Here is a 26,928-nt window from a genome sequence, read left to right as displayed (position 1 = left end):
TGAGTTATCCATAAAAAATATATTTTTATATCATAAGTATTTTTTTTCCATTTCAAACATGAACAAAATTAGCTCATCTCACGGATCATGTCCAATCTTAAAAAAATTATTTACCAAACAAAATCTTTTATGATTGGACGCTGCAAAAATTTGATATTTTTTCAAAACAAAAACATACACTACTAATCAACACAGTTTTTTTTTTTTTTTTTTAAAAAAAAAAACCAGTTCTGTAAGCAAACCAACCATATATACACATCAAATTGGGGTTTCCGGTGAAGGAATCTCAGAGAGAAAAAAAAAACCAGTTCTGTAAGCAAACCAACCATATATACACATCAAATTGGGGTTTCCGGTGAAGGAATCTCAGAGAGAGCAGCCTAAAAATCCCATCACTTCAAAAAATTTCCAAAGAACACACAGAAACAAGTATGCACAACAAAATCAATTACATTACTCAACTCCAATGAAGCATTCGGCATTATAAGTGAGAGTTACGAAGTAAACAAAAGTGAGCTACCTTCAGAGTGCTATACTGCTATACATATTTCCAACCTTTAAGTTTTACATGAAATCAGCCACAAAGTTTACAGGATTCCCTGAGTCAGAAGAAGGTCGAGGGGAGGGGAAGGCGAACTTATGAGTTAATTCTGTTGGTAACAAGTTCGATCCGTCAAGCTTCACCTGAAGTGGATGTGGATTCGGTAGAATCGATGCCATGGCTCCAAAGTAGTTTTAGCTCCTTTCTCACCAAACCCAGCAAAACGCAAGTTCCTGAAGTTCACATGCATATATCGCAATTGTAAAAGTTTGAAGCTAACATTAAAAAATTAATAAATAAAATAAAATAACATTTTGAATAGTAGTCGTTACAGTGTTCATGTACAAAGATTGACAACAGTTTCTTAGAAATAAACTTGAAAATGGTAATTTCATTCATTTATATGCATGAAATAGAGAGACAATTATGGAACTGACGATTGCAAATGTTATAGAGGGGGAAAGTAGTTTCTTTATCTGTACAAATCAATGGCAAGAGATCCGTACCGAGTGTACAGGGAACCAGATACAGGAGAGCAGGCTGACCGTGCCCATCCATCAAATATAACCCCAAGTATGTAAAGAATAGGCCTGCAGCAAAGCATTTTCCGAATTAATGTATTATTTAGTTCAAGCTCATTTTTAACAAATAAATGCAGCTTAAGCCTGAGGGTAACTAGACAGGGAAATCACATATTTCTTCCACAAAGATAACTCATAGCTTTCATGCAATAATGGAACACGGCGAAAAAGTCAAATGTGTGTAGTACTGAATGTTAAATGATAGCAAAATAACTAGCAAGAATCCTGGGACTGCAGAGTATTATCTACCACATTTGGATAGCAAGGACAATCAGATGTTTGATAATGAAAATCTCTTGATTAAGTAATTGTTTGTAAAATTACAACTCATGTTTTTAAGGGCATGTATTTATTGTATCCCCCATTTTAACTACTAAGGTTGATCATTAAGTCGCAAGCTTTTGTTTTCCAAGATACGCCCAACATAACTGTATAGTTTTTAATCAATGAATTTAATTTGCCGATGGCAAACTCAACGTGAAGAGGTGATGAAACCAGAAAGCTATTGTTTTGGATCCAAGCAGCACAAGCCCGAATAATCCATACATTAATTAGAATATAACAAGACACAAAATCCAGCAAATGCACGCACCAACTCCATAACCAATTGTCAACCACAGGAAGTATCCATTCAATGAACTCTTCTTATAGGCTTTGTCAAATCTGCAACACAGAATAATGTTTTCAGTAAAATAAAACAGTGGATTACCTAAAAGTTCAGGTTTTTCAATTAAAAACTCTTCACTCATCAACTTTTCTTAATGTGTAAGTATACTTAAATAAGGGCATGTTTTTTTCATATCAGACTGATATACAGAACAAAAGGTTTTCAATGAAGCATGCACAAATTTTCAATCCAACAATAGGTGAAATAAGCATCTTTGTTTGGCTCTTCAATTTAAAAACATTGCCCAAACATTATATTATAATAATTACTGATTATCTATTCAAATAAATTCATAAAAAGGGAAGAGTAAGTTAATATATTTATCACCATCAACCACGATGTGGGAAGGGTACCTAAAAGCAAAGGAAACTAGTAAACCCGGGAAGAGAATGTCCCCAAAACCTATCATGTTGTAACCACCCCAAGGATCAGCGAGTCGAGGAATCCTCAAAAGCATTGGGATTGATTCTCCACCAGCTTTATCACCTCGAGCAACCTAAATTATTTGAAAAAATAAATTCAAATTGATGTAGAATAAGTTACAAGGATTGCAATAACAATGCAAATATTGTGTGCTCCAAATTCTAATTAACCATCAAATTCAGCCCATTCAATATCAGACTATGAATATTCAAATTGTTGGCAGGAAACATAAAATACAGAAAGAATCCATAGTGGCTCGCATCTCTACTCACTTTCCTGACATATTAACTCCGTAAAACCTTCAATTAAAAGAATATTATTAACTGTTATGCAAAGACAGCAAATTTACAAAGGGTAGCACAATAAAAAAACAGATGATTTAGCACAGAGAAAATTCTAGTATCCATTTCGTTGATTGGTTAGCTTTTTGTCCAGTTGATCTTGGATATTCTGAAGCTTATTTCACTTTATTGGAACTGGGCGCTGTACGTCGTTAACTTATTCAAACTCCTGTACTTATAGTAGCATCAATTACCCTCATAAATCCTGTGATATGGGTACTTTCCAGCAGACATAAAAAATTTTGAGCAAGAATTGAGTTGGCCCATGTCTGTACATTACAGTAGCTCTAGACTTATCTTACCCGCATAACTGTTAGATATTTCAGATTTCTTAATTGTCAAAAGCTTTAGACAAAAAAAGCTTTCACCATGTCTTAATAAATGAAAAAGGTCCCTTGCACAATTAAAGTGGACAGATGAAACGGACTGACGCACTGCAGTGTCTGAAACACCCTAAAATGAAGAGTAAAAAATGCAGAAGATTGATAGGGAAATGCAAAGTAGTGAAAAGTTGAGCGCATATGACATCTACATAAGGATTTTGTTTAAGAACTGAGCCCAAAGCATCCAACAACTGAGTTTACCCATTGAAGGTAGCAGGTCATATGGGGATGTCCCATATTCACAATTGATAAGATTATTTTATAAAATGAAAGAGAAAAATGACAAATAAATAAAAACTTACTGCAATCATAACGCTGTCATGGAATATAAGAGGAGACAAGAAAACCCAGAAGATGTCATATATGAAGGCACAGCACAAAAGTACTGTGGCAACCTAGAAGACAACTAAAAATTATCAGTTTATGATATACATGGAGACAACAGTGTAATTACAAAGACCAGATTTTCTACATGCCTTTATATTTGGCAATTGAGCCAACTGCAAGACAGTTATCATCATACAAATACCCTGAAATCAAGAAAATATTAAATATTTGGCAATAGCATTTCATGTACGACAATCAACAGCTTTTCAAGGATTGATTCAGAAATATCGAGAGAAATTGTCAAATGGCCACATAAGTGCAAATTAAATAACAGTACCAGAGAACCAAGTGGGAAAAATAGCTACCAAAGAATCCAAAACTCACAAATATATTACTGCGTGTTAATCCAGACATCTTTCATAAACACCATAAGCCGTAATAAAGAGAGAGCTATAGTTAAACTTAAATATAGAGACACGTCTGGTGCATATATGCAAAATTAAACATATTGAGCCTATTTTAAATGCAAAGACAAATAAAAAATCACATTGCTTCCACCATTTATATTTTGCATTAAATGATAACAAATCAAGTGTTAATGCTAAATATAATCTAAAGTTAGCAGTTAAAAAAAATTTATGATAGATTTCAAGAAAAACATTTGAAGACTATAAATATATTATACAAGTCAATAATGATTTCACAAATAAAGTCAATGCTTCATACCAGATTAAATTTTTGTTTATATTTGGTCCAATTAACTAATTTTCAGATAAACATTTCCCACTCCTATCTCTAATAAAAACAAATCTGGACATTATCTTCAAAAAAAAAAAACAAAAAAAAACAAATCTGGACATCAAAGCAAACTCTCTGCAACTTATAAGATCTTTCGAGTTACAATAATGAACTATCCATGGAAATATTCAGTCAGTGGCCAGTGGCCAGTGGGTTTGTGATGAAATGAAAGGTTCGAGTGTTAATTCAAACAAAAAATACCTTGAGATTCACATTCAGAGACCAAAGAAGAACCTACGAAACCCAATTCAATTGAGCTAACATAAATAAGCCACTTGCTAATGTTTTCCAGTTTGCAAAAGGGATAAACCAGAATATACATATTTGTTTGCAATATGCAGGACTGAATCATACCAACAAAACCAACATGCCAAATCAGCGCGGCAGGTAGGTATAATTCAACTGAACAAATACATTCAGGAACAGAATAAGAAAAAGAAATAAGTGACAGCTTACAAGAACATCTTGGCCAAACCAAGAGTATGATGCCTTCCTATTTGCAGCCCACACAATGGCAAATAGCAGACAGAATATCAACACAGCTAAAGAGAAAATGGAAACCTCCCCTACAAGGGGCAGATTCAATGTCTTCTGTCCAAGACTTTTGCGTTTGCTGCTCAAAGAACAAGAACGCAGAAGAAACATATATACATGAACATAAAGGGACTCAACAATAATAAAAACTTTTTAATTTTATTACCAAACAACATCAAACCATACCTCATCACCAATGATACAATACAAGAATGCATTCCCTGATTACAGAAAGTAATCGTAAGCATGATGAAGCATGAGTAACCTTAATAGCTTAAAGATAAAAACAAAATTTTAACTCGTAGGGATGTAAAAACTGATATAGTCAGTCCCATAAGTATTTGATTCAAGTTAGTCCACAAAATTTAGACCTAATCCACAGCAAAACAGAAAGACCTACACATATAAATTGGCAGCATTACTCCCTTCTTTGACATGACCCCTTGCATGCAGCTTTTTGGTTATTTTTATCCCAAAAAAAAAAAAAAGGAATTATTTACACTAAGATCTGATCTAATAAGATATTGAATGTCTCCCTTAACAAGAACTTTCTCTCATCATAACAGACTAGCATACCAAGCACATATGATATGTATTATATAACAATCTTACTTTTATGTATATTATAAGTGTAATAAATTTTTATTTTATAAAATTTGGTTTTAGTTGAATTATTGATAATCATAACAATTTGGATCAAAATATAATATTTGAAAATTCAAAAACCGGATGATGTTAATTAGAGATAAAAAAAACTTCACCAAATTGATCGCAAATCAGTTAACTAAGGGTGCTTTTTTTTTATTTGATAAGAAACAAGATCATGTGATAATTACAAAAGACGGATAAGATATCCGCAGATGGAACCCTTAATACCAAACTAAATATCAACAAAATATAACATTCCAATCTTTAACTAAATCTAGAATCGAGAACATAGCAAACTCTTTATGATTTCTGATCCCAAAGAGGCCCTCGGTTTGACAAAACGCAAATTTTCAGCTTCCATAACAAAAAAACATTGTATCATCCGCAAATTGAATGTGAGAAATCTCCACCCTCTCTCTACCAACTTGCGCTCCCCTGATGGGCTCCACAGACTTTGCCTTTTCAACCAACCTGCCCATCACATCAGCCACAAAATTATTAAACAAAAAGGGTGACGGCGAATCCCCTTGCCTAAGCCCCTTTTCACCTTTAAACTTTCCACGGGGTCTTCGATTTATAAAAACCGAGAATGGAACGTTCGAGACACGACCCTGAATCCACTTTCTCCACCTTGCCCCAAAACCATTCTTAAACAACACAATATCCAAGAATCTCCAATCAACATTGTCGTACGCCTTCTCAAAGTCCACTATAAAAACCCACTCTTTCTTCTTTTTAACTCTATCTCCTCGACCACTTCACTAGTTACGAGACAACAATTTAATATATGTCTGCCTTCAATGAATGCACATTGATTTTCTGATACCGTGGAATGCAAAACTTCCTTCAATCTAATCGTTGGGGCTTTAGCGATAATCTCATAAAGGCTTCTTGTCAAACTGATCGGCCTGAAATCTCTAACCTTGATCGAGTCCTGTTTCTTCGGGATCAAACATTCATTGGTGATCCCGTTGATAATTCCCCCCCTCATAAAACAAAAACCCTCATCAAATCCCCTTTTACAAATATCCCAACACTTTTGGTAGAAAGCCATGGAAAATCCGTCCGGACCCGAAGCCTTTGATCCATCACTATCGAAAATTGCCACTTTAATCTCATCCTCTGAAAAGGGTCTTTTCAATTCTAAACCTGCATCTTCATCAATAGCACTCGAATCCACCCCTTCTATACCTCAACCCCCATCCTCCGATTTGGTGTACAATTTCTTGAAATATTCCACTATGATAGTCTAGATCTCTTCCCCATCGGATATCAATGTCCCATCCTCCTTTTCCACTTTTTTAATTTTAATTAATTAGTGACCTAGTCCTCCGCTGATTCAAAAGCGAATGAAAGAATTTTGTATTATTGTCTCCATCCATCAGCCATTTAACTTTCGCCTTTTGATGAAAAATCCGACTTCTTTTGCACATCAACTCTACTAACTCCCCTCTAATTACCTTCCCCACCAATACCAATTCCGTAGATCCCTGACCCTTGCTTTCTTTCTCATCCAAAAGTGAAATATTGTTTTCCAACTCCGCACATTTCTGTCCTATATTCCCAAAGACCTCTCTGCTCCAACTTTTGAGTTCACTTTTGATACGTTTCAGCTTCATCATGAATTTAACCTTCCCAACCGATCCGTTTGATAATTCCAATCACCCATTTTTATTGATTTGTCCAGATTAAGTTAAATAATAAATATCTTAGTAATTAATTTCAGTCTCTGTGATACGACTCGGACTCTAAATCTGGTTCGACGGAGATCCTAGTAAGTTCAATGATAAATATCCTCTCTGTTGAACTTGAATGGGTCGTCAAACGGAGATCCCCATATGCGCATTTGTAGAAATTTCTATCAATATGTGACACATTCAAGTTCAACAGAGTGACCTCCGTGCAGTCAGATTGAGATTATTTCCATTCTCCTTGCAAGGAGAAACATCAGAGTGGCTTGTGGAATTACCAATCGGATCTATCACTACATGGACTGATTTAGCTGAAGCCTTTTCGAACAACTACTTTCCACAGATCAAGATGGCACAACTACTTTGTGACATTACTTCCTTCAGACAGAAAGACGGGGAAACATTGAATTCATCCTAGACAAGATTCAAGAAAATGTTGAGAATGTGTCCTCAACATGGTCTTTCACCTTGCCAACAAGTCCAAACTTATTATAATGGAGTTGAACCATCGGTGCAGTCTATGCTGGATGCAGCAGCAAACAGTAGCTTCTTCAGGAAAACACCAACTGTCGCAATGGAGGTAATTTCGAACATGGTTGAAAGTAACATGAGTTGGCCAGATCCCAAGCGAGAGAAGGAGGCTGGATTCCTTGAAATAGACATTTTGACAGCACTCACGGCCAAGATTGATGTTCTAACTCTCAATTACAGTCCCGTCAAGCGAGACAAATTCATGGAATAGTCACTGAGGAGAAGCCAATACTTGAAGGCGATTCAACGAATTTTGTGGGGAATCAAGGATGGCAACAGTACAATCCTTATAGCAACACGTATAACCAGCAAATGCAATCAAGGCCACCACAATCCCATCCACCTCCACCAGGATTTAAGCAAGAGTGGAAGCCAACTTTCGAACATGTTATGATGAAGTATGCAGTTAGAACTGAAACAAGACTACAAAATCAAGAGGCGATATTGCATAAGTTGGAAACCCAAATGAGCCAATTAGCTAATCAGCTAGCCTTATGAGCGCAAGGATCATTGCCTAGCAAACCAGATAAGAGACCTAGAGATGTAAATGCTATCATGATCGTGACACAACAACCAAAGGAGGAACTAGGAGAGAGCATCAAGAGAGAGGAGGCAATGAAGCCAAAGCTTGAACATTCAAGAACATTGAAGGGAGGACAAGAACAACGCTGCAAATCCTCGATTGTAGGTATGAAAGGTAAGTGTTTAGATTCTGATGTTAATTTTAATGTTGATACTTCTACTTCATTTTCCGCAAAGAGCTAAGCAATTACAGTTAGATTATCAGGTAAAAAGTTTCTTGAAATTTTCAAGAAAAACAACATATTAACATTCCTTTTGTAGATGTCTTAGCTCAAATGCCGACTTATGCTAGATTCTTGAAGGGGATATTGACAAACAAAAGTCAGTTGAATGATCTAGAGACGATTACTCTTAATGAGGAACGCTCCGTTGTGCTCCAAAATAAGCTCCCACCAAAGTTTCCAAATCTAGTGAGTTTCTCTATACCTTGTCACATCGGTTGTATTTCATTTGATAAGGTGTTATGTGATTTAGGAGCGAGTATCGAATTAATGTCTTATTCACTTGCTAAGAAATTAGGTATTGGAGCGATTGAACCCACCACTATCTCTCGATAATCCAATTTTGAAATCTTGTCTTGAAATTGATGTTGATGATTGTGTTGGTAGATGTATATGGGTAAAAGACCTTGGTGCGGCTTCAAGGCCACAAAATTCAAAATTTCCTATCAAACGGTCTACTGAATTTGAACCTAAACTCTTGCCCTCAAATTTGAAATACTTATTGGCGGATGATTCAAATCTGTCCACAATAGTTTCAGCGTCTTTAACAGGTACAGAGGAAGAAAAGCTAGCTAGGCTCTTACGCGATTATATTCACACAATGGGGTGGAGCATTGATGATGTCAAAGGCTTGGATCCATAGTAATGCTGGATGGAAACACACGGTGGGAGTCAAGCGGTTGATGCCTAAATCCACGACAGTGGATAATCCACCTTGAGCTTGAAAAGGAAAGCAAAGTCGGGTTGCAGACAACAAATTTAGCACTAGTTGGGAGGCAACCCAGTGTTTTTGTTCTATTTTCTTGTTTATTTCTTTTTATTTTTTTCGCATTTGATTTTATTTTCTTGGTTTTTAGGTTTCTGGATCTCAACATTAATTTGGGTATCATATTTGGAACTGATTCAAGTGTGAATTGATCGCTTTAGTTATTACGTCGAATTTCACTGACATAGTAAATTTTAAAGTGTGGAAGGGGGTGGCTATGCCTGTGCCACAATTTTTTGTTTGAGTGCATAAGACCCCGATTTATTAACTAAGATTTGGATTACAAGAAAGATCGAATTGTGTCTATCATTGAAAGAAAAATACCGTAATTGCAAATCGTAGAAACGAGGAATTAACTGTTTTGTATCAAGACTTTGAAACAAATTTCATGCATATAGCTTGTCTGACATTATACAAATTACAACGAGAGATGAAACAATCTAGAACTTGCCTAATTACCCTTTTAAGTATGGATGGTGATGGCTTAAGAATGATTTAGACGATCTTTGGACCGTTTGAGCCTTTCGAGCCAATCAAATACATCATTTTTACCCATATCCCCTTTGTGCCTAATTTTAAAATCAAGTGGAGTGTGCCAAAGGCACACAATTAGCCTCGGCTTGTCATTTTTTGAAATCCCACATCAACTATCCTAATTTAGTCAACTCATATATGATTCCTACCCAATTTTGAGAGAAGTAATTTTCTTGTGCTCATAAGTTTTTCAAAAAAAAAAAGTCAAAGGTTTGAAGAGAAAATATTGTAATGAAGATGGAGTTTAAAAAAAAAGGAGAGGAATATGTTTTGAAGTTGTGATTGTAAAAATATATATTGTTAAAGAAAAGACAAGAAATGTGGTTGATCGATGTGAAAGATAAGGATTTCTACGAATGTTTGAATGAAAAGAGAATGATGAAATTCAAAAAAGGATGAGATTTAAAGATGGAAGTGCGCTTTGTTGAAGAATTATGTAGTTCTCTCACATTTGAATCCCTATTCATTTATTGTAGACATGAGTCGTGGCCTAACGTTATAAACTTATAAAAACCTTTTGACCAAGCCAAAATCGTCCAACATTTAATGGAAGGGTATGAATGGCAAACCTATGGAACGTTTCACAAGAGTTTGAGTGACAGAGAGACGAGCGATACACTCGAGCGAAACCTTGAACAAAAACACAATTGAGAATGATGATTTTTGACCAACACACCACACGTTTCATTGTCCTGATCAACCCTACTTAGAGTCCCGAGTCTCGAAGTTGTAGCGAAAGTAAATATCTTGATCTTCGAAGCACTTTTCCATATTCAAGTATGATCAGTCTTGGTTGGCAGTCTGGGGTGGTCGCAGGTTGAATTGAGCTTTGAATAAAATTTTGCTCGAGGAAGATCAAAAGCTAAGGTGTGTGAGGTTTGATAAGGAAAAAATGTATAGGTGTTTTGCACTTCAAATTGTGTTGTTTTTGTGCTTATTTGGCATTTATGCATCCTAGTTTTGTGGTTATTAATTAAAATTCTTGTTGGTCGTGTAGCGATGATAAAGCTCAAAAGTATGGTGAAAACAAAGAGCCGGAAATGTTGAAAAAAGAACAATCAAAGTCGAGCAAAAAGGCTAAAGAACCTACATGAACTTACATAGCCGTTGGATTGAAGAAATTGCATGAGAAAAATACTGGAGCACCCATGTTAGGACCCACGCTCGTGTGCCTCTGAACGTGGGTCGTACAAAAATGCAAGAGAAAATTTCTGCCTCACCCGCGTGCCCCCGAGCGTGGGTCACTCAGCCCATGCGCGAAAGTAGGAAAAATCAGATTTTTTGAATCCTTACCTATCGAAACATTATTTTATTCCTTCAAACGTATTAGGATTCTATGTTGAGATATGAGAATATAAATAGAAAAGCCCAAGAAAGAAAAGAAAGACGGGGTGTAAAATGTTGGCGGCTAGGGCAAGTGGAAGAACACTTCAACGAGATTCACTCCATTCACGCTGAGATCTTTCAATCTTTTTCTTCTCAACTATTATTTTCATGGATTTAAACATTTAGAAAAGACCAAGAAAGAAAAGAAATACGAGGAGTACAACGTTGGCGGCTAGGGCAAGTGGAAGAACACTTCAACGGGATTCACTCCATTTACGTTGAGATCTTTCAATCTTTTTTCTTGTCAACTATTATTTTCATGGATTTAAACATTGATTTATCTCTTTGTTTTGAATTTACGGAGTAGTTTTTTATTGACTAAGGCCACGATAGGGCCGAGACGAGTCTAAGTTTGATTTTTGGTTTTGACTCAATGAATTTATTTATTTATAATTTAGGGAATTTCACCGTGATTACGCAAGACATTGAATAAGATACTCGGTTTAAACACGTGTCAAATAGTTGAGTCTGGTACCATTGTGTGCTTTCGTCATTTTTACATTTGATTTATTCCTCAATCAATTGCCGCCATCCAAGTTTCTGTTAAATTTTGCTAGTATTTAGTTAAACTAGAAACCGTTTGATATTTCCAATCACCCATTTTAATGATTTGTCTAGATTAAGTTTAATAATAAATATCATAGTGATTAAATATCGGTCTCTGTGGGAACGACTCAGACTCTAAATCCGGTTTATTACAATATGACCTAGTGTGCTTGCTAGTCCCAGCCGATTTCAACGATCACACCCTAAAACAGTATTTTTAGTCAATCTTATAATAGTCGGACTACAAAAACTTTTATGAAGCATCGCAAACAGCTCTCGTCATTTTCATTAATAATCTAATCAGCATAATATAATAGATTGAATATTCACTCGTTCCATTTGTTGTAGTTTATTTAACTACGAGTTTTCATGTTAGTTTCATGGTATGCACAGAGGTCGCATTTGCCTGCCTCCATCAGGATCACCAAAATAATGATAGTTCATGTTCATAATATGTGTGACTATAGCCCCCAAGGAGATGTCCAAGTTGGTGGAGTAGGTGAACTCTTGGCCAGAGGTCAAGAGTTTAATGGGACACTTTTTTGAACTAGTTTGTCACACAGGGCTTGCCTAGTATGGTTTACCTAGCTAACGTAGTTTGCAAGCTATTGCGATAGTTCGGGGATTTACCCAGTGCGCACCGAAAGATAGCGGCTGCGGGTTCCCACGTCATAAAAAAAATAATAAACAATAAAAAATAATTTGTGTGACTATAGATCCCCATACCGTATAATCTGTATCATCTATATCAAGAAGTAAATCGCAAACAGGTAACTGAAGTGAGAATTTACCTCGACACCTCCAATGCAGAAGAGTACAATCAGCAGCCAGACAAACCAGGATGACATAAAAAAGTAGAGCAGGACCAGGAAAGTAGATGCCGTTATGACAAAAATTACAGCACTCTTTGCAGTAAGTTGGAGGATTTCCTTGTCTTCCTCATCTTTGGCTGCTGCAGCATTAGACTCCTAACACGAAAAAAGAGACTTTATGCATCCCGTGTTCACCGTATGAAAACAGATAAAGCTTCGACTTTCAGAAGAAAAAATACAAATTGAAGTGGGAAAGAACTGTTGTACTTAATGCTCAACATAAGTAACTAGCAGCAAACAACTTTATCAAACAACTCAGGAAAAAAAATTTGTAAAACCACAAGCTCTAATAGGAAACTTTATTATCACTTTCTGTTTAAGTCTTATTCTGTTCAATCCTAGTCCTAAGAAATGATGAGAGAGGTTGCACGATAGCATACAAAAATCACAACGAATTTAAACTAGGTCAGATGGATAGCCTAAATCAACATAAGAACAAATATTTAGCTCGCAAAGGCTGTGATACGACTGGCTAATTGTTCAGGGTACGGAAGAAAAATAATATCAGCACCAAGAATTACTACTAAAGATATACTTATTGTACAATATACATATACCTGAAATGTAACTCACATATTATCACAGATAAATAAGTTAAACATAAAATCAGGGTGAACTGTGTGATAAATAGCCATTCAACAGAGCTTTTTGTAGTTTATCATAAATTGACATGATACACTGTTGGTAAGAATACCCAATAACATCATCTAATTTTTTCGTAAAGAACATGTCTATCCAGAAAGAATAAAGATCCGTACTGTACAAGAACATAAAGAAAATTTGTCAAGTTCATGTAACCTTTGGCGACAATTCGTTGTAGCGCTCATCACTTTGTTCTGTCCCAGTGAATTCTGACCAAAGTGATGCAGAAACTATTGTCCCAACAGCCATCAGCCATAAGAATATCACTGAGAAGTCTACAATTGGACGATTTGGAGAATATAACAAAAGTTCCACTGCATTTGAAAACATAAAAGTTAGCACTCCAGATTCCTCAGAAAACAAATATCTTGGAATAAGATCAACGGATAACATGATAGTTCAATAACATCATGCGGAACATTAATAAATCTGACAAAATTGGGACATAATACTAAGGCAAACATGATTGAAAGCTCAGCTTTATGTCATTTTCCTGACAAACTAATATATAATTTCTATTCAACCTTTACAGATTCAAAGAGGTATGTCGAGATTGAAGAGCAAATATAATTTCCCAGAGAGTAATCTCTGTACAAAGATATTCTTTTCACTACCCTAGCACTCAGGCTAGTCCCACTACCAAGAACGAAAATGACAGAATGCTAACTGCCTTCTTTTTTTCACATTTTATTCTCCTCACTACTTGGGCCCTTCTTAACTCTTCTACTATAAACTTGTTTAATAATGGGCCTAGTACTCTCCTCAGAGCCCACTCCATTTGCATCCATAACAATTCCCACCCCCTCAAGATCAATCTTGTCCCCAAGATTGAAAGCAGGGAATTGAGCAGCAAAATCAACAGCATCTTCCCAGGTTGAGTCTTCAGCAGGACGCTCCTTCCATTTAACCAAGATCTGCAGAAATTGTTCACCTTGTTTCAGCTTTGACCTTTGCGATAGTATTTGTTCTGGTTCAAAGTTCTGGTATAGATCAGAATCCAATTCTTTTGGTAGCCTTGCCTCAGTTACAGTATTCCCAAACATCTTTTTCAGACAAGAGACATGAAAAACAGGATGTATCTTTGAGCCCTCAGGTAGACGCAGCTTGTAAGCCACCTTCCCGATCTTTTCAATAATCTGAAATGGTCCGTAATACCGGGCTGCTAGTTTTTGACATACCCGGCGACAAACCGTTTGCTGCCTGTGTGGTCTTAATTTGAGAAAAACCATATCGTTAATCTGAAACTCCACATCCCTCCGGTGTCTATTTGCAAATTTTACCATTTGTTGTTGTGCTCGCTTCAAATTGAACTTCAATTGTTGCAGCAACTCATCCCGATCGCTTAATTCATTGGCCACAGCTGCCACTAATGTTTCCCCAGGAAGATATTGCAAAACAGTAGGCGGTTTTCTTCCATAAACTATCTCAAAAGGGGTCATTCCAGCAGAAGTTTGGAATGACGTATTATACCAAAACTCACTCCAGTGTAGCCACGTTGCCCAACTTCTTGGTTGTTCTGATGCAAAACAACGCAAGTTTCAATACATCTGTTTAAAGCTTCACTCTGTCCGTCCGTCTCCGGGTGGTATGCTGTACTCATCTTGAGCTTCGTACCTTGTAGCCGAAAGAATTCCGACCAGAAGAGACTTATAAATACCGAGTCTCTGTCACTAACAATTGATTTGGGTACGCCGTGCAACCGTACTACCTCTTTCATAAATGTTTCTGCCACTGTTTTAGCTGAAAAAGGGTGCCTTAACAACAGGAAGTGCCCATATTTGGATAGTCGATCAATCACAACCATTATCACATCAAATCCATTTGACTTTGGTAGGCCTGAGATAAAATCCATTGCGATATCTTCCCATATCGCTTCAGGTACTGGTAGTGGCTGCAGTAAACCAGCCGGTGTCATGGCTTGGTATTTTTGCTTTTGACACTCGAGACATTCAGCCACATATTTCTGTACATACCTTATCATTCCTATCCAGTAGAAGTTATTGGCAATCCTTTTCAGTGTCCTCAGAGCCCCAAAATGTCCCCCAATTGGTGATGAATGAAATTCATCCAATAACGTTCGAACCCATGGTGATTTACTTGGGATTACCAATCGCCCTTTAAATAATAAACACCCATTGACCAGCTGGTAATGTATAGGAGGTGTTTTCCTTTGCAGAATCTGATGTTTGATACTTTGTAACTCTGAATCTTGCTCCACACCTTTTTTTATTTCATCAATATCAACCCATATTGGCATTGAAAGACTTTTTAGTTCGACTACCTCTGTCCGCCTGGACAAAGCATCGGCAGCCCCATTTTCTGCTCCAGCCTTGTACATGATTTCAAAGTCGTACCCCATTAACTTAGGCAACCAATGCTGCTGGTCCGGTGTTGATATCCGCTGATGTAAGTAGTTTTTCAACGATTTATGGTCTGTCATCACAACAAATCTTCTCCCCAACAAGTACGGTCTCCAGTGTTGAATTGCCATGACTAAAGCCATCAGCTCTTTCTCATAGGTGGACTTTGAAAGCGCTCGATCCGATAGAGCCTTACTAAAATAAGCTACAGGTTGTTTTTCTTGCATCAAAACAGCCCCCACCCCTGTGCCTGAAGCATCACATTCAACAACAAATTCGCAGTTTAAGTCTGGCATACGCAGCACCGGTGCTGATATTAAAGCCCTCTTTAATAATTCAAATGCTTCTTGGGCCTTGTCATTCCAGCAAAAATTGTTTCTTTTTAGCTGCTCTGTCAAAGGTTTGGCGATTTTGCCATAATCTTTGATAAACTTCCTGTAATAACCTGTCAGCCCAAGGAAACCCCGAATTCCTTTTGTGTTCCGAGGCAGTGGCCATAGTTTTACACAATCAACCTTCCTCGGATCCATGGCTATTCCACTGCTGCTCACAATATGCCCCAAATATTTTATCTGATCGAGGCCGAACTCACATTTCTTGTTGTTCAACTTTAACTCATGGCGCATTAGAATTTCCATTACAATTTGAAGATGAGATATATGCTCCTTCCAACCTTTGCTAAATATCAGAATATCATCAAAAAAAATCAGAACGAACTTACGAAGATAGGGCCGGAACACCTCATTCATAACTGATTGGAAGGTAGCTGAGGCGTTTTTTAGGCCAAAGGGCATCACAAGAAATTCATAATGCCCTGTGTGCGTGCGAAATGCAGTTTTGGACGTCTTCGGTCCGCACCTTGATCTGGTGATATCCAGCACGCAGATCCAACTTAGAAAAAATTGATGCACCATATAATTCATCAAATAATTCTTCTACCACCGGAATTGGGTATTTATCGGCAACAGTGATATCAGTGAGGACTCGATAATCCACACAAAACCGCCAACTTCCGTCTTTCTTCTTAACCAAAATAACAGGACTAGAATAGGGGCTAATACTCGGTTGTATCACACCTACACTTAACATTTCAGCAACCATCTTCTCTATTTCATCTTTTTTATTATAAGCATAACGATAGGGTCGCACGTTTATAGGACCACACCCTCCTTAATATGGATCGCATGGTCATGACCCCTGCTCGGAGGTAGTCCTCGGGGTTCTTGGAAAACATCAGCATATGCTGCCAATACTTCCTTGATCTCCCTTCCTTCATGAATGCCAAAAGGCGACTGCCAACTCTCCTTTTCACTGATGGGATTTTCCCTAACCCACACAGTCCCACATAATTCAATGTCAGCCACTTTAGTAATAGATCGTAAAGAGGCTAGAGTCCTATTTAAAGTTGTATCCCCTTGCAGCTTCACCTCTTGAGTCCCAATAGTGAACTTCATTTCCAATTTATTCCAATTGACCACAACATCCCCAAGAGTCATCAACCAATCTACCCCCAAAATAAGGTCGACTCCTCCTAATTCAAACACATAGCTTTCAATCTGAAACTTACACTTGCCTAAGTCCACCTCCAGAATCCGACATACTCCTTGGCAAGACACTCTGCCCCCATCGCCTAAGCACACTGCAAATTTAACATCATTGTCGACCTCAATCCCTAACTCCCCAACCAATTTTTTTGATATAAAGTTGTGGCTAGCGCCACTATCAATCATCACTACCACCACTGCCCCACAAATTCGCGCTCTCATCTTCATGGTTTTCGGTTGGTTTATCCCACCAACCGAATACAATGGGATTCCAAAGTGTTGTATTCAGAAGAAATTTCTTCGGTCTGAATTTTTGTCATGTTGTCCTGCACCTCATCATGCCCATGTTCTTCTCCATCTTCCTCATTTTCTGCCAAAATTGCTATGCGTAGGGATTTATTTGCGCATTTGTGAAGAGGATGATAGGGTTCCCCACACCTGAAGCATAAACCCTTCTCCCTACGATTCAGAAATTCTTGATGAGAGAAAATCTTGCCATCTCGCCACTTCTGATGAGGGTTTATGATGGGCGTCCTTTATCGACGCCAATCTGCGAACGTAAGTTGGGTGGGACATAAGGACCAGGTGTTTTGTTTGCTGGATTTTCACCGATATTTCTAGGGCCCAGTTGAGTGTAAGGCTTGGGCCTAGCTTTTTCAGAATCTGTTATTTGGGCGTGATTGGACCAATTGCTGGAAAACCCTCCTCTGTTGTCTGCTTTGAAACCCAGCATACTTTGCGAATACGGTCGGCCCATACAAACACCATACAGCTCTTCTTCCACGCTCCAGGAGAGATCCATCGCCCGCAAGATGGTGCGCGGATTGTGGGTTTTGATCCGGCGCTTCAAATCGTCCCGCAGGCCACTCATAAAGTAACCCATGCATTGTTCTTCCGGTAAATCCCCAATTTGAGCCATCATAATTTCAAACTGTTCGATATATGCATCGACGGGTTGCTGCTCTTGTTTCAAAGAAGCTAGTAATTCAAACGGCGTTGTTGCTTGTCTGCCTCCGTATCTTCTAATCAATTCATCGGTGAATCTTTCCCAACTCATATATGGAAATTTGTGTGATCCACCGGAACCAGTGTACAGCAGTTCCTTCCATACACATGTGCGCTATTTTCAACCTGTTACTGGCTGCCGTTCCATGTAACTCAAAGTATTGCTCCGACTTCCCTAACCATCCCATGGGATCAGTGCCCCCAAACCCAGGTATGTCAATCCGTTTAATGAGATGCCTGAGTTGATCCCCGTCTTCAAGATGCACCCCTCTGTCCCCTGTTTTGTTTTCTTTATGTGGAAATTCCAGATGCGATTCTTTGTCGCGCATCAGCATTTCCTCCCTATTCTCCAGCTGTGCTTTCAGCATATGCTCCACCGTCCCCTTAAAATCCAGAAATTCATTCATTGTCTTGGTGAGAGTTTTCACATTATCTTGAATATCAGTGATCGATTTCTCCATTGCCTCCATTCTTGCATCTGAACGTGTGCTGGCCATGCTTTCTCGTCTCTCTCTCGATCCGGCAGGTCGGACCAATTAATATATAATTTCTATTCAACCTTCACAGATTCAAAGAGATATGTCGAGATTGAAGAGCAAATAATATGAAAGATATTTAATATGAAGAATTTGATAATAATTTCCCAGAGAGTAATCTCTGTACAAAGATATTCTTTTCACTACCCTAGCACTCAGGCTAGTCCCACTACCAAGAACGAAAATGACAGAATGCTAACTGCCTTCTTTTTTTCACATTTTATTCTCCTCACTACTTGGGCCCTTCTTAACTCTTCTACTATAAACTTGTTTAATAATGGGCCTAGTACTCTCCTCAGAGCCCACTCCATTTGCATCCATAACACAAACACCTCAAGTAAGAGATGAAATCCGAGGAGAAAGAATCATGTAAGGAAGAAGGTGCAGAAGTAGAATATTCGAACAGTAGAAGAGGAGGGCAATACATCGGCTTCAAATGAGTTAAATCCATGGATTTAAAGTCAAATGGGAAAATGACGGAGGAGCAGGATAGGAGGCGAGAAGTTGGAGGCCAGGAAAAGTGGTTGAAAAAGGCATTGATTATAATGCAAGTGAAGAAGAAAACAGCCAAGAGGATCGAAATTATGGAAGCAAGAAGAAAACAGGCTGTTGGAAGAGTGGATTTATCTGGATTTGATGCCAGAGACTTGACTGGTTGGAAAATTATGGCTGAAGTTTTCTGGCAGACTAACGATCAACTGAATACATGCATTCTCGAGAAAAGGCCGGCAATCCAAGGGTTTCGAGGGAGAAAAAAGAAAGTCCCAGGGAAGGCAAAGCTTCCATGGGAATGTCTCACAGCACTGAGCAAAGCTCGATGCACTGTAGGATTTCGCACCGAGGGCCTTGGGGTCTGGGCAGCCCAGGTTTGGGCCCTGACTGGAGATCAATACTTGGGCTACACCATTACTAGACCCAGAGAAGAGAATTGGGGAGTGGAAAAAGCACATGCCCCAACTATAATTATCATGGCTATGGAATTAAGTCGAGAGCTATGGTTTTGCAATCACTATGGAAGCTTAAAGCCGTGTGGAGGTTCCCACCATCCATTATGGAAAAGATCTAGAGCATAGGGTCTTTCTTATCTCATACCATCAATGGTCCCCGCCCGATGCTCAAATATTTTAAATGGGAGACTATGCCACCCCATTTTTTTGTTGATAAACAACTAGAGAACGGGTTGAAGCGGCAGTGGGATGGTGGACTTCGACAAGGAGCAAATATCATGGCAAACCCATGATTTCCCAAAGTTTTGTGGAGACGAGAAACCAATTGAATACCGTAGTAACTGTTTCGGGTGTGACGACAAGAATTTGGGGAGAAAATTCATATTCTATTTCTAATAAGAAACAATAATATTAATATTAATATTAATAATTAAATAAGAGGGATAATTACAAAAGGTGGACAAGTGGTCTGCACAACCTAACACCGAGATCTGGACATATTAACAGTTTATAAGAGTGTTGGGAAAAGATCACGATTACGACTACTACATGGAGTAGATCTTAAAGAGTTTAAGAATGTTTCAATCTCAGATTTATTGAGAGATTGGACTTTTGCTTCCTGTTGATATTATTAGGGAGTCGGTATTTTTTTTTGTCAATCGCGGAGCTCTTATCCGCTTTTTGTAATCATATCTTTATCGTATATAATATATTATCGTTTCTCATGAAAAAAAAAAATATTAACAGCTTATAAAACTTCAACACCAATATACATCTGAAACCGAAAAAACCATAAAATCCTTGTGCCTTCCAATCCAACTAGGTGCCCATCTTATCCCAACACTTTCCCCGCGTCTTTTCAAAATCGTCAAAAATCTACTTATTTCTTTCCAGCCACACTAACCAACAAATACAATGAACAAAGAATGTCCAAAAAATTTGCCCTTCCTACTCAGATCACGCCAAGATCTGCAGCAAATAAATCCTTCATCGATCTTGGATTCACCCAAACCCATAGTTGTTAAGGGCGCAAGGCGCACTAAGGCGCAAAGGGTCCTGGAGCCTGAGGCGCGAGGCGAGGCGAGCGTCTTATCGAAGCAAGGCGCAATATTAATTTTTCAGAAAAATATATTTATTTAACGCTATTATATAACAAAAAACTATTATTCAAATAATTAATCTATGCAAGAATATATCATATTACAAAAAATATTTATCTATTACTGCTATTTCATAGTAAAATGCACATATTTTGATAGTGCAGTAAGAAAATCTTTCATTATTCGTATATTTATGTGTTACTTTTACTTTTCTAATCTAGAATACTGATATATTATTTTTAGTATGCCGTGTTGTTAAGAAATCTGCTATTACTAGCAGATTTTTTCTTTACTTTTATTTTTCCTTTTTACCATAATAAGTTTAGGGATTTTCTCTACTGACTTGTCCAGTCAATCAATTTAGATTCTAGTTTAGGGAAGATTGACAATTTAGATCCTAGTTTATAATTGTTATCAATCTATCTATAAATGTAATTTTTGAATATATGGGGAAATAGAACCTGATATGAATCTAGAAGGCGCTCGAAGATTCATATTGTTCCAAGAATTGTTCCGTAATTTGTCATCGAGATTAGATGGATTTTGAATCATGGTAATCAAGTTGGAATGCTTGAAGATCAATTTGGAGGATGTTATAATATTATTAAAGTCCAAAATGATCAAGAAAGTGAAGAAATCCTTGAAGAAAATACAAAAAGAAGGCAAATGGGTCGAATCACAAGCGCCCCCGCGCTTAAAAATTCGAACCATGAGCGCGCTTGCGCCCCTGTGCTAGCGCGTCCGCACCGTCGCCGAAATTGTGAAGAATCGTTTTGCTTAGCTCAAGCGCGCTCGCGCTTCTTCAATGGCGCGCCCGCGCTGGTCCAAAAAAACACACACTTGGCGTGTTAGTGTGTGTGCGTGGAATTTTATTATTTTGTGATATATTTTCCTATTTTGAGTATTTTAGGTACATTAGGAAACTATCTTTTAGTTATGTTGGTATTATTTTTCAACTAGAAAACTAATAGTTTAATTCTACTAGGATTCTTAGCTTATTTTCTTTTATATATTGTAAACTTTACATTCAATATACAATACAAGTTTTATTCAATTATTGATTATTATCAACCAAAATTCTCTCTAGAATTTTATTGAAGTTTTTGCTTTGCCGAAAATCAAACTTATAAAAGTTTAACAACTTTGTGTCGTTTGTCGATTGATTATCATCGTGGATTGTCAAATACAAGTTATTTGAAGGTTCCTTTGAATTCAATTGTTTATTCCGCGTTTATTTGTTACTAGTTTCATTGCAAACTAGGGGTGAATAAATTCACAAACTTACTTGTATCAAAAGATTGGGAAAAACACTTTTGATTCTTTTTGTTATTGAAAGAATTGAGGGTGCGATATTATTTATAATCGTGTTTGCTTTTCATGTCATTAAAGATTCTTATCAGAACCTCGATTAAATGTTCTTTTAATTAAATTAAATTAAGAAAGGGAAAATATATAACTTTCCTTAAGCCAATTTATTTTATTCTAGGGTTTGATAGACTTTCCTTTCTTATCTTAAAATTTAAAACACAAAAAAAATTATAAAAAACAGAAAAAAAAACTGAGGTGCGCTTCAGTGGGCTTCAAAGGCAACCCAGGCGCGCCTGGGAACATCCCAGTCGCAGGGGCTTCGCCTGGTGGCGCACTAGCCTTTGACAACTATGCCCAAACCAAACCCAGCTCCTCTAATGCTTTGACGGTTGACCCAAGATAGCTCGCTAAAGGACAATTGATAAAAATGTGATTTTGAGTCTCCACCTCTTGCCGGCATAACACGCACCAGTTCGAGCATAGAACATGTGGGTCACCTTCTATAGCAAAAGAATTGAGATCGCTTGGGGTGACAGGTTGTAATTCCATTTGCTTGGGTTGCTGATCTCCGACGATGGGAAAATGATTTCTTTGGTTGGGTCTTTGTTTTATGAATATACTGAGAGAAGTTCGAGGTACTAGCGTAGAAGCTGTAGAAGGTGATTGGAGAAGTGGTTATAGTTTTACGGCATATATTGCTAGTATGGTATCCTGTTTTGAAGTTAATGATAAAGTTGCCGATATTATGAGATTTATTATTCCAGAATCAGTTCTAAGCCTAGAAATTAGGGTCCAAAGGTTGCATCCGGCTGGAGAGGACGAAAAAAGTTATGTACTTCTGCCCCTTTGGTAGTTATATGTGAGGTTATCGAAGCCAGCTAGGAATGGCTGCAAATTGACAAAACATAAATGGGGGTGAAGGAGCAGCAGATGCGGAGATCAAATCATTAGGGCTGTTGTTATGTATGACCAAAGCTAAGGAGTAAGGACGTAATTCATACTGATGTTAAATATGTAGTCATGCTAGATATGGGGACCCTGGAGTGGTGGGATAAACCTAGAAGCTTTATTTTCTTGAAAATGTGTTAAGAGGAAGAATAGGTTCTTGATTTTGACTTAAAAGGAATCTGACCATACTGACAACATTTCTACAAGGGCTAAAGAGCATCCTTTTGGTTTTCTGAATTTTGGTAATCAAATATGTGACTTTGGTTTTCGGCTAATTGTTTTTTATGTGGGTTGGATGGATCCACACACCGGAAAGCATGCTAGTGTTCTCGTTATGATAATAGCGGATATAGGTTCAAGGAGAAATTGTATCTAAAATCTTTGATTAAGGGGATAGGGCTCCTAGATGAGGAAAGATGTATAAATAGTGTCAGTGGAGGAGGTGGGCATCGAGATACATCCATCTGGTTGTGTGGCGAGTTTGTAGTTTTGGTTGAGTAGGTAAGGTTCCGGGTGGGTTTGTCCGATTTTTGGAGGATTACGAGCTGGGCCAATAGCTCCCACGCATTCTGAAACATTATACCCCCATGGTATCACAAATATTGATGAGACTTTACATACAAGAAAGACTGCATCATCACCAGGGATCCGACTTCCAGCTAAATTATTGACAACAGAAGTGGTGGACAATACTTTAGTTAAAAGGTTTGGCGAAATTGGTGGCTTAAATGTTCCCAATTCAAGGATGAGAGGTGCTGTGGACATTGATACCGTAGAAAATGAAAGTTCAAGTTTCAGTCTCGAGGACAAGACTGATTTTCTAGAGGGCGTTACTGTTTTGGCTCTACTTGTATTGGACCGAGAAACCCAGGAAGGAGGTCCAAAGTCAGAGGCCCACCCTTAAAATAGGCCAGAACAGGCCCAAGCCTCCTATATCACGAAATAACCGGAAGAATCTAGATTGGGAGAGAGGGATTAAATGGAGGAGTTTGTTAGGAGATATTCATTCACGTTTTTACAGTTTACTGAGTTATTAGCTTGAGCTAGGGTATTTTGTTAAGGATTTAATCCTTTGGCTGAGTGTTCACTCCGATTATTGTTGCACTTTTTACTTTGAATAGATTGAAAATTTATTTCCCAACACTGTCTACGGTCTACCCTGGTCTTTTTCAATCCTCTAATTGCGGAAACCTCGGGAATTGAAAATAAAATTTTTGTCTTCATATGCTAGGACATACCAAACGGATTGTTCAATCAGATTTAGGTAGTGCATTTAGAAATAATAATAATACTCAATCTAATGCTCTAGAAGCTAATAATATCGAAGATATCCATCAAGGAATGGCTTCTGCGGTTGCTAATCCAATTGACTTCAGCCCATGTTCATCAAGTAAGGTTGGTCTGTCATGCTCCAGTAAATTATATATACTCAAATGTTTGTTTAATTTTTTTAAATTTTTTAATCTAGGTTTATTGGTTTGGCTGGTAAGATGGATTGTCAAAAAGTTCACCTGATTCAGCAATTATTATTGTTTGTTTCAAATATATAACAAGAAATGATGCATAAAGCACCTTCGATTGAGTTGCGTACTTGATATCCAAATTAAATAAAAGGTCATTCAGAGAATCGCTATGATATGCACGTCTAAATTGCAAAATTCCAAATGATTCCTAATACTGAATCTTTTTGAATCAACAGAAACTTGAACCAAAAAAAATGAATAAATGTTACAATAACTGCATGTAATAACAATTTTTTGTTCGTGAAAAGGGGATTACCTCTCATTCCTTTGGCCAGGGAATTGTTTAATTCCGCTCCTTCTGATTTAGAAATTGCAATTACTGGAATTGTAATGTTTGAAGAGGTGTCATTTGCAGCACAACTCATCTCCAAAAGATCTATGGAAGTTCAGGAAGGAGGCGTCATTAAGGGCAAAAGGGATTGAACTAAGCAAGATTGGCAGAAACAAACTACAAGCTCCATGAATTTACATAAAAAAATGACAGAAGCTACCTTCACTATCATTTATCATCACCAATCCCGCGGCTCCACCCACTTGTGCAACGTTAGCCTTAGTCGTAAAACCGCAATCACCGCGCAGTGCCAGTACAATAGATCCTGATAACTACAAGGGAATATAAGACACTTTGTGTTACGACTGAAAGATAAATGTGATATTAGAAAGAAATGGCTCAGAGCTTCCAGATGTCAGGTTGAACTCCTGACCTCATATTCACCAATATTTGGTGACTGGTTTGACAAAGAATTCACATTTCAAGTAACTATAAATGCAAAGACTCATGCACACAAGAACGAAATGAATGCTGATAGACACTTAACTATGCCTAATTGATTTTGAAAATGACCACCACATACTAGAGAGGAGACTAAAAACCCCTTCAAAAATATCGACAACCAGTCATGGGGCCTAGATGTACGTTTTTTTAGAGCCTGGGTATATGTTTATAAACGTAAGAATGAAGGGCAGATATTATTGTTAATGATTCAGAATTACATACATGAACAAAAAAACAGAAAACACAACAAATGCTATCAAGAATCATGTATTGTAGTGTTCCTCAGATGGTTTCCTGGTTTAATTCTCGGATTTACTGTTGAAGATCAACTTACTATAGTTCTTTACAGGGATTAGCATACAGCGGATGATAGGATTTTCAGATGTAAACCTCTTGCCTTAAAAATATATGAGACCTTGCTTTTTCTATTGAATTTTCAATAAACTACCTCCATAGAGAGCATATGACAAAATTAAACGTGCTGAAACATTTCTCTCCTTTATGATTTATGATAGATCCAGCACAGCGTCAAGGAATTTAAAACATAAAAGCTGAAAACCACCAGCTACATATCACTATCAGCAGTATTAGAAAACAAGGTGATGAAAGATATTTGAATTTCAAGGGAACACCAAAATAATCACAGAGCCCTAGCAAATTAAGTAAAAAAACTGCATAGAACGACATACCTTGGCGGATGAGGATGAACAGCTATTCAAGGGCAGTGAAAATGTAGCTGGCAGTTTGTGACCTTGTTCAGCATCAGTGGGCAATATAGAGCCAAATGCTGCACTTATCCCACTTAATGGATCCTTTTCAACCCCATTTACCCACCTTTGGACCTTAACCTATAAGTGTGTTGACATCGTTATTTGAAAGAACGCATGCCATTTCTCAAACTTCAAGCTACCAGTAGCTCCTAAATGCATATGTTTGCACATATATATCGGCAAAGCCACTTTCGGTTCACGTTGGTCTTTGCATAACACAACACACAAGAGCAAAGAACAAAAGCAACGACACATTACTAGGGTTAGAAAATTCATACCAATCGGAAGTCGTTACCACAGGATGCAGGAGCACCTCCTGGGGCGGGGCGTGAGACGTCGTCTCCGGCGGCATTTGACAATAGAAAGAACAAAAAAATACCCAACCGGAATAAAAACAATACACCACCAAGGGACAATCCACGAGATGAAGCAGCCATACCTCAAAAAAAAATCAATTTATCTCTAAATAATGGAAATTAATCGAGCAAATCTCAAATGTTTATCATCATTTTTCACATCATTTCAATGATTAATCCAACTGTAGGATGCCAATTACTGGTTGAAGCATATAGAATCGGAGAGGGAAGAAGGAAAGGGGAAGAGGGGAAGAGCAAAAGATGCGTCGGCACGTCAAAAAGAATTTACGCTATATATCGAAGAGACAAGTTGTTCTTGTTGCAAATCCGAAAAAATTTATGGCTACATTTCACAAATTTTTATCAAATAATTCAATTGTATTTTTCATGAAAAGAAAAGTAAATAGATTTACATTTGAGATTAGTTCAAAAATTATAATATAAGCATACATCATCACACGCTAATTTTCACACGCTAATTTTCAACATTTTACAACTCAATTTTCAACATTCAACATTCAACATAATAATAATAATATATTTTCAACACTCCCCTTGTGATGATGATCGTCATACGATGATTGTCTTTATTACGTGTTTTATGTTGTCTCGTTAAAAACTTTACTAGGAAAAACCCGGTGAAAACCATAGTAAGGAAAAAAAAGTGCAGTCACGTAAACTTCCTCTCATGTTAACACGAACGATTCTTCACATATTTCGTAGATTGTGCATCACAATGTTA

At 37.5% G+C, this 26,928-nt stretch overlaps 1 protein-coding gene across 1 annotated transcript; it reads right to left on the bottom strand.

Moving 5' to 3' along the window:
* Window positions 1-448: 448 nt before the first annotated feature.
* Window positions 449-26,485, bottom strand: LOC140876490 (signal peptide peptidase-like 2). Its single transcript, XM_073280473.1, has 14 exons — window positions 26,109-26,485; window positions 25,750-25,908; window positions 24,777-24,888; window positions 24,542-24,661; window positions 13,171-13,328; window positions 12,292-12,468; window positions 4,782-4,816; window positions 4,518-4,674; window positions 3,413-3,466; window positions 3,239-3,331; window positions 2,143-2,285; window positions 1,715-1,785; window positions 1,048-1,131; window positions 449-774 (listed from the first exon to the last, which is right to left on the bottom strand). The coding sequence occupies exons 1-14, from the start codon at window positions 26,265-26,267 to the stop codon at window positions 674-676; spliced, it is 1,623 nt and encodes a 540-aa protein (XP_073136574.1). The 5' UTR covers window positions 26,268-26,485; the 3' UTR covers window positions 449-673.
* Window positions 26,486-26,928: the final 443 nt, after the last annotated feature.

This window comes from Henckelia pumila, chromosome 1 (genome assembly GCF_033568475.1).
Source record: "Henckelia pumila isolate YLH828 chromosome 1, ASM3356847v2, whole genome shotgun sequence".
Lineage (NCBI taxonomy): Eukaryota > Viridiplantae > Streptophyta > Magnoliopsida > Lamiales > Gesneriaceae > Henckelia > Henckelia pumila.
The sequence above is the reverse complement of the archived record's forward strand: the minus strand, read 5'-3'. Positions and strand labels throughout refer to the sequence as shown.